Source organism: Diplotaxodon limnothrissa, linkage group LG19, assembly GCF_057381915.1.
Source record: "Diplotaxodon limnothrissa isolate DT_005_m linkage group LG19, D_limnothrissa_male_GT1.1, whole genome shotgun sequence".
NCBI lineage: Eukaryota > Metazoa > Chordata > Actinopteri > Cichliformes > Cichlidae > Diplotaxodon > Diplotaxodon limnothrissa.
Window position 1 is genome coordinate 19443458 of NC_140614.1, and position 16145 is coordinate 19459602.

Sequence of the window (16145 nt, forward strand, 5' to 3'; positions counted from 1 at the left end):
GAATTTGACCGTGAAGATGTCAAAAGGTAGAGCTGTCACTGTGAACCTCTAGAGGCTGAAAGCCATAGGGACGCTTTTCTCCTCGCTTTTCATTCACTAATGGCAAAATTTGTCATGCAATTATCTTTCTTGCCAAATTACTTTACAAACCCCCAGTTTTTTTCTTTATGATTTCATCTTTGTTATGGTTTAAACTTTCCCGAGGGCATCTGAGTGTGTCAGTGATCCGCAGCTACGGCATGCAGATAAACAACCAGGCAAAGTCAAATCAAAACGTGGGGAAAGGGGAGTGATGTTTTGGAGCAGCTGTGAGAGACATTTTCATCATCGTGTTACAGAATACCACATCTGACTAAGAATATTTCAGCAAGTGCACAAGTGCCTGCTTGCTTATTCTAGGTGAACATATACTGCAGAAGTGTATTTTTTTTTTTTTTTTTTATCACAGCCTCCTCGTCCTGTGACATTTTTTGATCGGCCCAAAAAGAGATTTAAATACAGATATTTGCTCATAGTTTCAAGTATGTTATTACGAAAATACTCAATAACAATGTGGGCAGTTGAGTATAATGGGCTCCATGTTTTGGATTATGATTAGCTTGTTCACAAAGGTGAAAGTTTAGCAGCTGAAAAACCACCTAGTGTTCTCAGCAGTGCGTGGTGACCACAAACAACTAGGTAGAAATTAATGATTGCTGATACTGATGCACACATGTGTATTACAAGACAATTATTTATCATTGCTGAGGGGCCAAGCACCAATTAATGCAGGTTTAAACTGAAAATGACTAAAATCTTTAAATTCAGGGAATTTTCATGAACTGCTAGTGTTTAGTTTTGAATCTCTGCAGAATTTAAAAGCAGCGTGCAGGCTTTCGTGACACACTCCTTAAAACACTCATTGGGTTTTTAGGCTGGCTGGCAGCTATTCACGACAGGTTGATGCAGGTTTTGTTGTTGTTGTTTCACGGCCCACACCCCCTAACCGAAGCTGCCAAATAAATTCTTGTCATCCTCCCCTCCACCATATTGACAGTAGTGAATCTAGCTTTTACATAATACAGTATTTATAGAAGTGTTACATTTCACGAGTTGCAGATGCCCACAGCAAATGCACTTTTGCAATTGATGCATATATTAATTTGTTTCAGGGGTTAGTATTTACCGTACTATTTCTGTTTATTAAAGGGCTTGTAGAGGAGGAGAGGTCATTAGTAGTTTAGGAGATGAGCGTTCTTGTTAAATATGTGTTCATGTGAAACTGTCATCTCTTTACTCTCAGTTATCTGACCAAAGCTGAGAGTAAAAAACATGAAAAAAAGGCGGGGAAGGAAAACTTTCAACAGCTTTGTTGATTTCTAACAGTTTCCCCCCTAATGAACATAATAAATGCTTGTAAAAAGCTACAAAGTGCCGTAATCCTTCCTCCTCATCAGCCAATCGAACGTTCGGTTGCACCTCGGGGTCAGTACAAAGTAATTCTCCGAGGCCATCACATTTCTCTCCTTCTTATTAACCATTTTTCTTTCTTGTTTGTTTCTTTGTTGCATTTCCATTGCTCATTGCATTTTCTGTTTTCTCCATGCCTTCCTCCCTCCCCTCTTCCTCCTCTTCCTCCCTCTCTCCTCTCCATCAACAGCCCTGTTGTTAGCGGATGGTAAGTTGTCCATTCCTTCTCTATAAGAATCTCCACTAACATCACCTCTTGTGCGTGCTGTGGTCTTAACATGAGGCCTTAATGATCTGAAATCCAAATCACAACAATTTTTTGTCACCATCAAAGATGTTGAGTCTGAACTGATACTTGAGAGGTTTGGTATAAATAAACTGCATGCCCACGCTCGTGTCCTCTTCTCTTGTCATTGTTACAAACAATACATGGCTCCTTTGAAGCGCTCTTCTTCACTTAATGATGGTTTTGCATGCTAATCAGAGGATTATTAATCACAAATCCATAAATTATGTTCTCTAGTCAAGAGCAAGGTACAAACAGTTGATAACAATCAAGATAAAAACCTACAGTCCTGAAATTAGAAATTTAATTACCTCTTTGTGGTTCTGTTATTATTATATTTCCCATCCTTGTCAAGCAAATTGTGTCATGTAGAGGTGCAGCACTGTGCAAAAGGAATGCTGTCAGGAGTTGAGGGTACACACTGTCTTGGATGTGTAATTGATTTAGCTTAAAAGTGTGTGTGTGTGTGTGTGTGTGTGTGTGTGTGTGTGTGTGTGTGTGTGTGCAGGCAGGCACTCATGCACTGGTATATTATGCATGCCCGCGTGTGTGCACTTGCAAACGCGCCCTCCTATCAAGGGGACTTGTCTGTGATCGTTAATGGTAATGTTAATATTTAATGGTAAGCATGTTGTCAGCAAAGAGCAGCAGGGCTAACTCTGAAGTCGTATAAAAGATGACAGGGTCTCTGCACCAGGTGGCTCAGTGGGGGTGTCATACGCAGAGTAGGATGAGAGGCCTCTGGATGCACAAGGGCTCCTTCCTGATAGAGCTGAACAGCACAGGACTGATGTTATGGGGCTTGATGGAATGTACTTAGGAGCTCAGTAAAGCATTGCTGCTTCTTTGCAAAGCAAAGGCACGCAGGCACACACGGACTGGAAGCAAATTCATCAGAGCTTCCACATTACAGTTGAAGGGGACCTGTCATGCTCATTTCCATCTCCATGTTTATTGCTCTTTCAGCTTTACTTGCAAAACTTTTCATTTATGTTATACTGGGACCTGGTGGAGCCCCTCAGTTTATCCTCTGCTTCAGTCAAGCTCTCTTAGCTGCTGATTCTTTAAACCAACTGTCCCTCAAAAACTGGAAAGTGAAGTCATGTGAAGGTTTTCAGAAAAACTCCATGCACTCCTGTGAAAAACAATTAAGTACATCCCCATGATTGATTATAACTCAGAACCACCTTTAGCATCAGTAACTGCAAGTAATGGTTTCTGGCATAACTTTATGAGTCGCTCATGTTGTGAAGGAATTTTGACCCATTCTTCTTTACAAGATTCCTTCAGTTCATTGAGGTTTCCCAGCATTCATTTAGGTGCAGCTCTATTAAGGTCTCACTACAGCACTTCAGCCAGATTTAGGTCTGGACTGGGCCCTTGCAGCATCTTGATTCATTTCTTTTTGAGCCATTCTGTTTGTGCTTGGGATCTTTGTCCTGTTGCATGACCTACTTTCAGCCCAGCTTTAGCTGTCAGACAGACTGCCTCATATCTGACTCTGGAATACCTCAGTATACAGAGGAGTTCATGGTTGATTCAGGTTGATTCAGTGACTGTAAGGTGTTCAGGAGCTGCGGCTGAAAGGCAAGCCCAAACACTCACCCAACCACCACCATGCCTTAGTAGGAGGTGTTTGTGCTGATAAGCTGTGTTTGGTTTTCATCATCCAAATATCTCCACATTGGTTTTGTCATACGCAGCTTTGCAATCCTAAGCTGTCCTGCCATGGTCTTCTTTGGAGGTGTCCTCCTTCCAAATAAGCCATACTTGTTCAGCCTTTTTCTGATTGTAGTTTCATGAACTAAGTGAGACTTGTAGAATCTGTATTCTACTGTATTAAGCATATCCACTATCACTGTCATCACACAGAGACAGGAGTAGAAAAACAATGTGTCAGATAAAGTTTAGTTTTTAGCTTTTATCTCTCAATTACTTGCACTTCTGTGGAATTTCAGCCATGTTTGTAGCATCCACCAGTGGAACAGTGTGTGGATAACAGAAAATACAGCAAGGAATAAGAATAGATACTTCTAAAAGCGTCCTACTGGACTTTGTTGTTAGAGTGCTGTAGCTTGAGCTGTCAAATCCTTAAAAGTTCATTATTCCTCCTAAGGTTGATAAAATAATTCTAACTTAAGACTCACTCATTTTCGTGAACTTTCTTCGATATCAAGCTGTCTTCGTCGGTGTATGGATCTACTCTGTTGTCACTGAGATGAATCTGCTGACCTTTTCCCAACTGTAAAAATCATATCAGCCACTGAATTTGCAGACCAACAACATCCATCTCACTGACAACTGAACAAGCTCTACTCTGCCATGTAAAGATCATGTAATATCATTTAAAGCCAGTATGTGGACACTGAGCAGGGAATGCCCTTTCTCACCTCTCATATCATGTAGCTACATGCAGAGTTATACTGTATTAGGTTTATTATGCTGAGCTTTTGAGACTTGTGTCTCTGAAATACAAGAAATACTGAGTGCTAAAGCCTGGAATACACCAAATACGTCTATACGTCAAATACGGCTCAACATTTGGCAATAAAACCCTTTCTGATTCTGATTCTGATTATAAAGCAGTCAGCTTAAGTGAGACTGAAAGCTCACCAAAAGCTACAATGTTTTTGGAGATGGAGGAATTTACAGTAAATACCTATAAGACTAATAAGAAAGCATGACAGATTTCCTGATGAAGTGCTGACTTATAGTATGAAATTTGCTGTAAAGTCCAGCACATGTGGATAAAAACAGAATCATTGAAAGCAAAATGGAAAATGTTTACACCCAATATTTGCCTGGGTTGAGTTTTTGCTGTGATCGATAAAGAATGCGTTTGTCTAACCTTTAAACAACTAAGTTGGCTCACCACCAAATGCAGTGCAGAGAGACTTTTAATGCTTTGCCACAATGACTGTTTTAGTTTGACACAGAAGTAACTTGAACACCGCACATAAAAAGTGTTTTCTGAGCATAATATGAAAGTTCTAAATAAAGCAACCTTCTGATCTTTTGTTTGTGCGCTCCAAAGTGCAACACCACACGATGCTCAGCTGTGCGTCTGCTTGTTCTGATTGTCATCTTTCTCACTTTGATTCCTTTGTCTTTTGCTCCCTCCTGCACCGTCTGCTCAGATGTACCAGACAGGAAGCTGACTTCTGACGAGGAGGAAGCCAAGCGCATCGCGGAGATGGGGAAGCCGGTGCTGGGAGAGCACTCCAAGCTAGAAGTCATTATTGAGGAATCGTATGAATTTAAGGTGGGAAAGGTTACTCTTCAAACAAGGTGAAGATAGCTTCGCATACATGGTTGTTGTAGTAAGACAGAGATCATAATAACTAATCCAGCTGCGACCTTGCATAAAAGAACAGCTACATATTTCTAATTTCAGCTTCTCTTCCGAGGCTTCCCATCCCACATAGATTTATTTCTGGAGGTGATTTGGTTTTAATGCATCCTCTGCCCTCCAAATATACCCTCCATGTTTGTTTCTGGTGTGTGTGTGTGTTTTTATCATGCTTTAAATGGGTTTTTGTCATCAGGGATTGGAAAGCACTGCCATCGTGTGGTGAAGCTCGAGTATTTTTCTTCAGGAGGCTCCATGGATGCAGAGTAAAAACTCTGGGGCTAAATAACGGATGGATTTGATTTGTGTTTTGGTGTCGTGTCATGCAGAGCACAGTGGATAAGCTTATCAAGAAGACCAACCTGGCTCTGGTGGTGGGAACAAACTCCTGGAGAGAGCAGTTCATGGAGGCCATTACAGTCAGTGCAGGTAATGTAATCCGCTCTTAGTGGGCTGTAAAACCCAAACTTTACTTCAGTATGAGATGTTATATGTGACTATGTATGACAATAAAGGCAAAAGGTATACAAAGCCAAGCCATTTATCTTTTATGCGTTTTTCTGTGTAATTATTTAACATAAAGAAAGAGTCTAATCAGGCGAAGACTCTGGCAGCACTGTTTGCTTTGCCGCAGTCTTCAGTCTAAAAATATAGATGCCACTATTCGTTTGCAAAAACTCATATCGGTGAAAGCAAAGCTCTTGAATAATGTCTTGTACATAACACATACCTCATCTATCACGTCAAGCCACAACAGTGAGCGCCATGAAGGCCTTGGTTTGTCACTTTGCTGCTGAAATATTAAATCCTGCAATGCTCTTTATTTTTTCATGATCCACCACTGGCTGAAAAATGCATGCAGTTCACGTAGTCTGACACTTTGAGTCCTGACAGTGTCCCTGCCTTTCTGCTAAGTTGCCTTTGAGGCGCTGGGACACAGAGAGTACCCTGTTCCTTCACCTGAGGAGGGTATCCACGGACATTTTCAGCTGCTGAGATGAAACTTTTATCCGAATGCGCTCGTAAGGAGCATTCTCTGGCCACTTGGCCATCCTGCAAATCAAAAGGGCTGCGTTCATCCCTTGAAAATCCCTCTTATGTTACCCCAGAGTTTCTGCAAGGGCAGCTGATTTATAGTACTATGTGCACTGCTTTTTTAATATGCTAGAGTTTACATCCATGTCACTGTTAACTGGGTAACACTTCTGACACGCTCACTAAACAAGAGAAAACATCAAATCTAATTGACCAAAACACAGTGTGATTGAAACAGGTCATTCAAACCAGAACGTAATTACATTTCGAGTGTAAATCTGAAACCTTGTTAAAACCTGCCCAGAATTACTTCGTAGTTTGGTTTAGGGAGAGTTCATGAGAGTTTTCTAATATCTAATGTAGTTTTGAAATTTTTTTTTAACGTTATTGTTGCAATAGGTTTTTGTTTTAATCTGTAATCATCAGTTCTCATCCATCCTTCTGAAATTTGTTCCCTTCCCACCAGTTTTCTGCACTACCTGTGTTAGTAGTCTGCATTTGCTTGACCTCCGTTATCACTCTGGAATATTAAAATTTGGATTTGTATTTGCTCCTGTTGTCCTTTCGTCCTTTTCAGCTTCAGCAGGTTGTCTTTATGTCTAAGTGTCCAAATGTATTAAGTTTCTTCCATGTGATTAGTTATGTAAACAACTGTGCAGACAGACAGACAAACAGATAGATGGTTCTCTCTGTCTCACACTGAGAAATAAGTTGAGATGTCATTTAAGTAAATGTTGTTCTCTTCTTTCCCCTCTGTCATCCCTTATCTGCTTACTTTATGGATCCTTTATCTCACCCCTTTTTTCCAACTCTTGGTTCTTTATCCTCTTCGCTCTCTCAACTTTCTGCTTCATCATCTGTCATCCTTCTTTCTGTGTCATACTCCCCTTTGCTTCTTCATCTTCTGTCTCTCTCTTCTTCATTGCTCCCTGTCTCCTCACTTAATATTTACCTCTCCTGCTTCACGGCTGTCTCTTTATCCTTGTCCATATGCTGCTATTTTTCCCTCCGCTCCTTCCTGTCATCCTATTTTCCCCCTCTGTCTCCCCCTGCTCGGCCCCACTTCTGCCCAGGAGATGAGGACGAGGATGACACAGGGGAAGAAAGGCTTCCTTCCTGTTTTGACTACGTCATGCACTTCCTGACCGTCTTCTGGAAGGTCCTGTTTGCTTGTGTTCCTCCCACGGACTACATGAATGGCTGGGCGTGTTTCACCATCTCTATCATTATAATCGGCCTGCTCACAGCCGTCATCGGCGACCTGGCATCTCACTTCGGCTGCACTATTGGCCTAAAGGACTCAGTCACTGCTGTGGTTTTTGTGGCACTCGGCACCTCAGTCCCAGGTGAGTTCAAGAGTAGCAGAAGGAACTGTTTTTGAAAAGCACGTGTCATTTTCAATACACAAATTTTTATTACATACAAATCTGGGCTCTGAAATTGTGTTCATTATTTGTTATGTCGCTTGATGGATATGTGGTTCATATTTTTGTTATGAAAATTGTGACTTCATGGGCTCCAACAGTAAACATGCTTTGTCATCAAGATTGCTGATCTTATTTACTCCAAAATGACATTTTCCACCCTGACAGGAACAATATGTCACCAAAAACTCTCACTGCATCAGCATTTTCTGCTATTAAAGGTCCTATATGTGGCACTAATATGATATATATATATATATATATATATATATATATATATATATATATATATATATATATATATATATATATATATATATAAGGGGTGCAACGATATTCGTATCGATATTGAACCGTTCGATACAGTGCTTTCGGTTCGGTACGCATATGTATCGAACAATACAAAATTTGTAATTTATTTTATCAACTTTCCTTCTGACGATGCTGTCTGTGTTGAGCGCTCAGTGAATCTGCGTTCGACTACTCCGCCTAGGCTGCACTGTCGAGCGCAGATCCACTGAGCACTCAACACAGACAGCATAGTCAGAAGGAAGAGCGCAGGGCAAGCTAGCAAGACAGAAGTTAAGCTCTCCTTGCAACATGGACCTCCCCCACCCTCATTCAGATCTGGCGTTTGGAATTATTTTGGTTTTCATGTGACATGACCCTGAAGGTAAGCGAGTCATGGACTAAAGTAAAACAGTATGTTGGATGTGCCGTGCAATGCTCAATTACATGGGTGGGAACTAGTGTGTTAGCGCAGTCTAGCCCCATGCACAGGGCGATCGGCGGTAGCTCTTTAACGGAGATTTGCCGTGTTGTGGCGTTAAGGTCATTTCAACGAGATTAACCTGAAAGCACTAGTGGGAACACAACGAATATGACTGCACATTTATGCCGACATCATCCTAGTGCAAAGACAAAAACAACAAGCATGCTACTAACTTTAGCCGAGTCATTTAGACAGCTGTTAGCACATGATTCTCCTTATGCTGCTGAGAATATAGCCCAGAAGAAGCGGATAGTATAGCTTTTATTTTGGAAAGAGACATTTCTCTGTAATAAACTCTCTTTTCCAAAGATTAGTGATTCCTCAATCAGATACAGGGCTTGCAATATCGCTAGCCCGACGTCCTGGGGCTAGCGATTTTTTCAGTCGGGCTACCAAAATCTATCTCTTCCCTGCCCGTCGGGCTATTGTAGGAAAAATATATGTCAATGCTTTTGCATTCTTTCAGAAATGTAGCTGGGTAATTATGTCATTGGCATCTGTGAGCCACTGTCAATATGTGACATATTGAAGTCGCGTTTGAATTTGCGCTTGTTTTTTTGCTTTCACTTTGCAATCGTGCGAACTGTGTATAGAGAGCGACAGCACTGATCTGTGAGTGATGATAATTTGTGCACCAATTCCTCTGACATCGTCTTATTAATCGTTAGCTTACTATGCAAACATGACAAGTGAAATCTCCCGCAGCAAGCTTAAACATGTGAGAGGTTGATCGCGCAGAGAATCGCTGAGCTTATGTGAGTGCGTGTGTAAAAGCAGCAAGAGAAGTTATGACAAATCAGACTATAAGGCAAAAAGAAAGTGCAGCTTTATGGTTTCATGGACAAAAGAATTTCTGTGGCTGCAATATGATGAGCTAAATAACCAGGGCTGCACATAAGTGGTCCGCAGGTGCGCATTCGCTGTCAAAATAAAAAACACGCACAAGGGTTAGGGTTAAATTTAAAAACTGTACTTTTGAGTTAAAATATATATTTATAATTTTAATAAATGACAAATTAAAAAGGCATGAACATTTTTTTTGTATCGAAAAAATATCGAACCGTGACACCAAAGTATCGAACCGAACCGTGAATTTTGTGTATCGTTGCACCCCTAATAAATATATATATATATATATATATATATATATATATATATATATATATATATATATAGAGAGAGAGATAGATAGATAGATAGATAGATATCTAGAGAGCTAGATAGATATAGAGAGAGATAGATAGATATAGAGAGAGATAGATAGATATAGAGAGAGATAGATAGATATATCTAGATAGAGAGAGATAGATAGATAGATATAAATTTTTTTAAAACAACCAAGCCTGGCTCACAGAAGAGCCTTTCACAATTTGTGGGAAACGTAGTTTCCATTTTTAAAAATATCAACTGCTATTCTACAAGAATCTAGATGACAGTTAAACACGGCTCAGAAATCTTCATCAAAATCAGATGCTTTGATTTGTTACATGAAGTTATTAACAAGGTTTACTTTGTCCTTTTTTGCCTTTTTTGCAGAGTTACAAAGTCTGCTTTAAGAAGTTGAAAGGGTTGCGGTGGAGTAAGTCAGATGTTTGTCAGACAGGACTGAAGGTTTAGGAAAAGATCATGGTTTGGGTTTAAATACACTCTTTTGCAGCCTTAACTCTGCAAACTGAAAAGTAACACTTACCGACTGTGTCATTACCCACAGCGTCAGGAAATTTACTCCAGCGGACACCTTATGTATAATCAGGAAATCCCAGCAGCTTTGAGAGGGTGTTTCTTTTCTGTGTTTTGCTGTTGTTGTCATTATTTTTGGGCCTTCGGTTTATGCTTGGATTTGCTTAAAAAGCTGACTTCATGTAGTTCTGCCCATCAAACCTGATTTAGCAGCATTTCAATCAAAATCTAATGTTACCAGTACTGAGTCAAAGCAATTAAGATTAGCTTTGTTAAGACTCTTTTAACTCTTTTATCCACATATATGTACTGCTCTAGAAAACGTATAAATGAAATGCCATAAAATGTTTTTATTTTTTCTGCGCTTATTTGAAGCTGTTGCTGTGATCAACACTGTAGCCTCACACTGTGGAGTTTGCGTGTTCTCCTTGTTATTGTGTGGATTTGCCACAGTTTCCTCCCACAGTCCAAAATAAAGAGCGTGCATCTCAGGTTAATTAGTAATTCAAAATGCAAATAGATAAAATTCTTAAGTGCATAGAAAATGTGCTGTATGAATTTATATGTGAAAAGGATCAAATTTGTAGAGCTTTGTATTGCGCTTCAAAAGGTTTGTAAGATTAGAAAAGGGCTATGAAAATGCCTTCCCATTACCATAAATGAATGAGGAGAGAGCATTAACTCTAAAGCCTATTCATTGTCCTGTGCTCATTCTCATTTCTTTATTTATCTTAGACTGAGCCTTAGTGCAGCCCCTCAGTTCAACCTCTGTCTAGAATAAGCAGTTTTAGCTCCCTTCTCCTTCCCATTAAGGCAGCCTTCTTCTGATTGGCTGCCCCTCCAAAACCTCTGAAAAGACTAAACAACATGTGGATGACTCATAGCCAGAGCTGTGGGGATATTGCACTGATTGGTATCATATGGAGCAGAAATAACTTGGTCTACAGTGTACTTACCTTCCTCTTTACGTCACTAATCTGCTGCCCACCAGCACAATTAGTTCGTGTTTAAATTCAGCTGCTTTCACCATCACAGCTTTTGTGATTTATCCACAACATTTAAAATAATTAAATCAAATTAAAATATTCATGACAGATGGTTTCTCTCTACAGACACCTTTGCCAGTAAAGTAGCAGCAGTCCAGGACACCTACGCAGACGCCTCCATTGGGAATGTGACTGGCAGCAACGCAGTCAATGTCTTCCTGGGAATCGGCATGGCCTGGTCAGTGGCGGCCATTTACTGGCACATGAAAGGGAAGCCGTTTGTGGTGGAGGCCGGCTCGCTGGCCTTTTCTGTCACTCTCTTCACCATCTTCGCCTTCCTGGCCATCTCGGTGCTGCTTTACCGGCGCCGGGCCCACATCGGAGGAGAACTGGGCGGGCCCCGGGGACACAGACTGGCCACATCAGCCTTCCTTTTCAGCCTCTGGTTTCTTTACATTCTCTTCTCCAGTCTGGAGGCCTACTGTCATATAGAGGGCTTCTAAACAAACAAAAAAAGACTCCAGTGTGACACAATACAAACATACAGGGGTTTAAAGTACAACTTTAGAGGTAAAAGAGTGAATTCTCACTGTGGAATTTAGGTCAATCTTGTATGGAAAGGACAGGAGAGGGTTTTCCTTTACACCTCCCTACTCCTCTTCCTCTCTCAACCCCTTCTGTAAGGATGCTTGGAGGTGTGTATCCTGCCCTCTAGTGCCGACAGGCCTGGCTGATAAAGAGCGACCCTGAGCCTGTGTGAGTGTGCTTACAGTTGGGATTGGGATACCACCGAGTACAGAAGATGGCGATGCCAATAGGTGGTCCTGCATTCCACTGGAAGAGACTGCAGTCTTATATCCGGAGAGGGTTGAGTTAATCAGAGGTCTATATTTTTCTCAACATCTGACGAGAATGACTTTTTTTAAAAAACAAAAAAGTATTTTGGGGATAAAAATGCAAAAAATAAAAGAAACAAAAAACGAACACACAAGGACACAAAGAGGAATCAAAGAACTATTTTCAGATCTATGGAGTAACAAATGATTATAGTGAAAATGGGAATATGTTGTTGAGTGACAGTGGGATGGATTCATAGTATTTATTTTTATTTGCATAGTTTCCTAAGGAGCACGGCAGAGTTGTCAGAAATTACACGAAGAGGAAAATCAGCAGCGACAGCGTCCGTTCATACTGGCAGACGAGTCACCATTCAAACAGGAGGGGAAGAGGTGGACACCGTGAACATGGTCAAACTGCCCTGAACATTACTTCCGTACTCTAAACGTATCTATATATAATATATTTCCATATTTTCTGTATATTTTGAATATTTGTTTAAATGTGGTCACCTTCTGCTCTAACAACAGAGGCTGTGGCTAAGTGGGAGGGGAGGGTGGGGGATAAACTATATAATGGAACGATGTCTTCACATTTCTAAGAGTTATGTATCTTGCCTAGGTAAAAGTATGACATTGTATTTTATTTATTTACTGATATCTTGGTCTCACTCAAGTTTTCACCTTTTCAATCAGAAATCTGAAAATAGGAAAAAAAACAAAAAAACGTGTTGCTGCAGAGATAAATTCAGAGGTATTTTTGTACTTTTCCTTCCATGCACTTTGCTGTATAGTTCGACTTCTGGAGAATTCTACTTGTACATGTGCAAAAGGCCAATAAAAAGGTGTCGTTATGGACTGAACAGAGTGCCTGTGGAGGGAAAGGCGTTTGCTGCAGCTGCCCACAACCACCAGCTCTTTGCTCTGCTGAAGAACGTGAGCGTTTCCTTCTTATATGGTGCATGAGCTTTTATTTATTTATCTATTTTTTTAAGCTTCATTAATTGATTGGAATCATGGAATTAAGGGCTTTCCAGGAGCGCATACCCACTGAATTTGGCTAAGATCTCTCTTTCAGGTATCTGTACAATCACAAAAAGCTTTCTCCTATGGATTGGTTGTGCGCTTAGCTTTTTAGCTATACCAGATGCCCTTCATTCACCATCACATGGTTACATTAGAAAAGGTCCTTCAAAGGTAATAGGTTTTGTGGGGTTTCACTGATTTTTTTTCTGTGACACTTTGGTTAAAGCAGACAAGTTTAAGTTTAGAAAAGACTATTATTAGAGTTATAATCCATCCATGTCAACCGTGTCATTTAGAGCAGAGGTGTCAAACTAAAGCCTGGAGGTCAGAATGGGCTATGTTTGGCCTATGATGTAAAATGGGTTTGACATCCCTGCTTTAGGTCCTTCAAACATTCAAACTACATATATTTACAGAGGTCTACAGACACCCTTGAAATTACTTTAACCAATAAAAAACAAAGTCTAATATTTAGAGTGGAACATTTAGGTACCTAATCTGCAACCAGCCACCAGGTTGTGAGTGCAATGTCGCCCATCGTCGACTGTTAATGATGGGCATATCCATCCTCACATCATCCATTGGTTGGTCTCGTTATGATGACATGAGCTGGGCATTATTGCTGTTGTCTTCTCTGTGTTTCAAACCAGGAGATGATGAGCAAACATCTGACAGCAAACTCCTGATATCCTGGATAATCCCCCATCGATAACTCAGAGAATAAACTTCATGTTTTATTTAGTATTACCTGAAACTAGCAATCAGCCCATGAATTCATCATTAAGTGTTCACTGGGGTTACAGAGTGAGGATTTCAGGGTTATTTTTTCTTCTTGCTCATTATACATCCACAAAAGTCACCCCCTGCTGGTCAGTTCATGCATGGACTTGACCATCTTTTATAATCTACTTGAGCTTGAAGGCTGAAATAATAAAGTATGTAATAGCTTTAGAGTTTTCACTTTCTTTGAATTATCACTGAATATTTAAAGGAAAAATTTGTTTACCTGACGTGTGCAGAAGGCTAGCTTCATTTCCGATTAATTGCAGGCATTTAGCACAAATGTTCAGTTACTAAAACTGCTAAAATACTTCATTCATTTCAATACACTTTCCATAAATTTATTTCATAGTTAAGAAATGGTCATTAGTGCAGCTTTGAAGTAATTAAATGTTTCTTTGCCAAAGTCTACAAATGTATCCTTCCTTAGAATTATTATTACTGTATTAGTTTTGTAGGTGTTGCATAATTTTGGCCTCCTTTTGCTGTAGTCACTATGTAAAGAGCAAGTGTCAGCGGTTCTCCGTTTGGGGTGAAACTGCTCAGCATCGAGAGCTGTTGGTGTGGGCGTGAGAGCAGCAGGTAGCTCCAGGTTGGATTTGAAAGTAGCCCGATATTAATAATGAACTACGTTTAACACATGACTGGTGCTTTGTTTTTAAAACAAGAGTTTAAAAAACTACAGAAACTCCCAAAGTGTCAGAAAACATGTTTATTGAATAATTTGAAAGTGTATGTGGGAATTGATTCTTGGCTAATTTTAAAATCACCCAAGAGATTACCAAAGAGGAGGTGGGATGCAACATCTGTTTTAAAGTATATAAAGAAAAAATATATTGGAAAGAAAAAACGTTTTTTTAGAGTAGGCGACAGTAAATGGCAGTAACACTGTATTTCCACAAGGGGGATGTCAATCTCCAGTCCCTGTGGTTGTTCCTTCTTTAATTTCTCAGCACTCTCCTCCTCTTCCTCAGTGTTCTTCCTTTGTGGTGAGCAGTGTTGTAAATACGTCTCGTGGCTGAATCGGATGCTCTTTTCCTGGCCCTGGACCACACATGCTCACCTCACGCTATCTCTCTTTCTCTCACACTATTTCTCTCTTACATATAAACACACATACGCATATATTCAATGAAGAGCGATGGGTCCACTGCTGCACAATAGGGAGGACAGTTGGAGGGGCTTGCTGTCCCAATTCAGATGCAACACAAAACAGATAATGTACATAACTTTCAGTGTATGTTTACATAGACACAGTTTGGGTGTCCTGGGGGGTAAAAAGCATGACAATACAACTCTCACATCTCATCTACAGGTTATCTGCAGTCGCTTCGTCTGAGCCAGTGGAAGTGTGAAGTTTTTATTTCTTTCTTCTTTTTTTTTTTGCAAGTCACAGGGGGTCACTTTGTTATCTGTCCCTTTGTAAAAATCCTGCAACAGGAAATATTTTGGTCCTCAGTTGAACAGGTATTCATGAACAAAAGGAAGTGCCAGTGTTCTTCCTTTTATCCCTGCCGTTAGTGGCTGTTTATATTGTTCATTTGGTTGTGTTTTTGGTTTTATCTGCCAGGACTTATTGAGTTGAAACGTTGGCCAGTGTGTGTTTGTGTGCTGTGCATGTTGCCGTGCCGAAGCCAGGCTGCGCATCCTCTTCACACCCGTGTGCACAGATGATGTGCACGCCGATGATGATGCTGTTGTCGTCACGGGGACGCAACTCAAAATTGGTTCTGTCATTTTGTCGTATTAATACATGTCTTAAGTCTGTAAAAAAAAAAATTTTTTTTTTAAAAACATAATCATACAAATCACTTCTGAAGGCACCAGTCTTTTTTTCTTCTTCTCTGTCTATAGGATGGCATTGAAATATCACCGTGCAGTAACTGGACTAGTGGTTGATGATGTTGTAAGACACTGTGGAAGGTTTCATTGATGAGGTGAATACTGTTCTTTTAACTTTGTTTTTGTGTAACAGAAAAGGGGCACGTTTTAATGGATGGGTATGTTTTCCTGGCCTGCAATGAGATGTCAAAAATAAAAAAGCAAATTTCCAAAGTGTTTTGAGATTAAACAGTTTTGTTCTTTTTTTCTGTGAAATAAAAAAAATGTTTTCTGGTTCATATGCAAACATTGGTTTCACTCATTTAAATCACCAGGAATCCAGCAACAAACCAATGATTTCATTAGAATTCTGATAAGATTTCAAGGCTCTTGTGTTAAGTTGAGTTTGACAACACAAGAAATCTCAGTACATATCATGTAACTGCAGCTTTAAAGCATATTTCGAGTATTAGGTTGTTTAGCCACACCTCAAATTGCCTGCTGTTTATGGTTTAATGTTTATCCTGATGCTGTTAAAGAAACCAAGAGCCGGCAGTAGAGGAACTGCTTTGTTAGCATTTTTCTAAACCTCAGAATCTTCCAAATTTATATTTGACACTTCTTAAAGTCAGCACTGAGGAAACACAACCATAAGCAGATAAGAAGCAACTTCTAACAAGGATTATTGTCAATGTCTGTAT

At 40.1% G+C, this 16145-nt stretch overlaps 1 protein-coding gene across 3 annotated transcripts in view; it reads left to right on the forward strand.

The window, feature by feature from the left end:
* The window catches only part of slc8a3 (solute carrier family 8 member 3), a 138928-nt gene extending 126561 nt beyond the window's left edge, over positions 1-12367 (forward strand). For 2 of the 3 annotated variants that reach the window (XM_085343386.1, XM_085343387.1), the window contains exons 4-8: positions 1640-1657; positions 4873-4997; positions 5414-5513; positions 7193-7465; positions 11108-12367. In XM_085343386.1, the coding sequence (XP_085199512.1) occupies positions 1640-1657; positions 4873-4997; positions 5414-5513; positions 7193-7465; positions 11108-11484 (893 nt within the window). In that variant the 3' untranslated portion in view covers positions 11485-12367. The remainder of the gene's footprint in view (positions 1-1639; positions 1658-4872; positions 4998-5413; positions 5514-7192; positions 7466-11107) is intronic. The other variant, XM_085343388.1, reaches the window with a different exon arrangement.
* The last annotated feature ends 3778 nt before the right edge of the window (positions 12368-16145 follow it).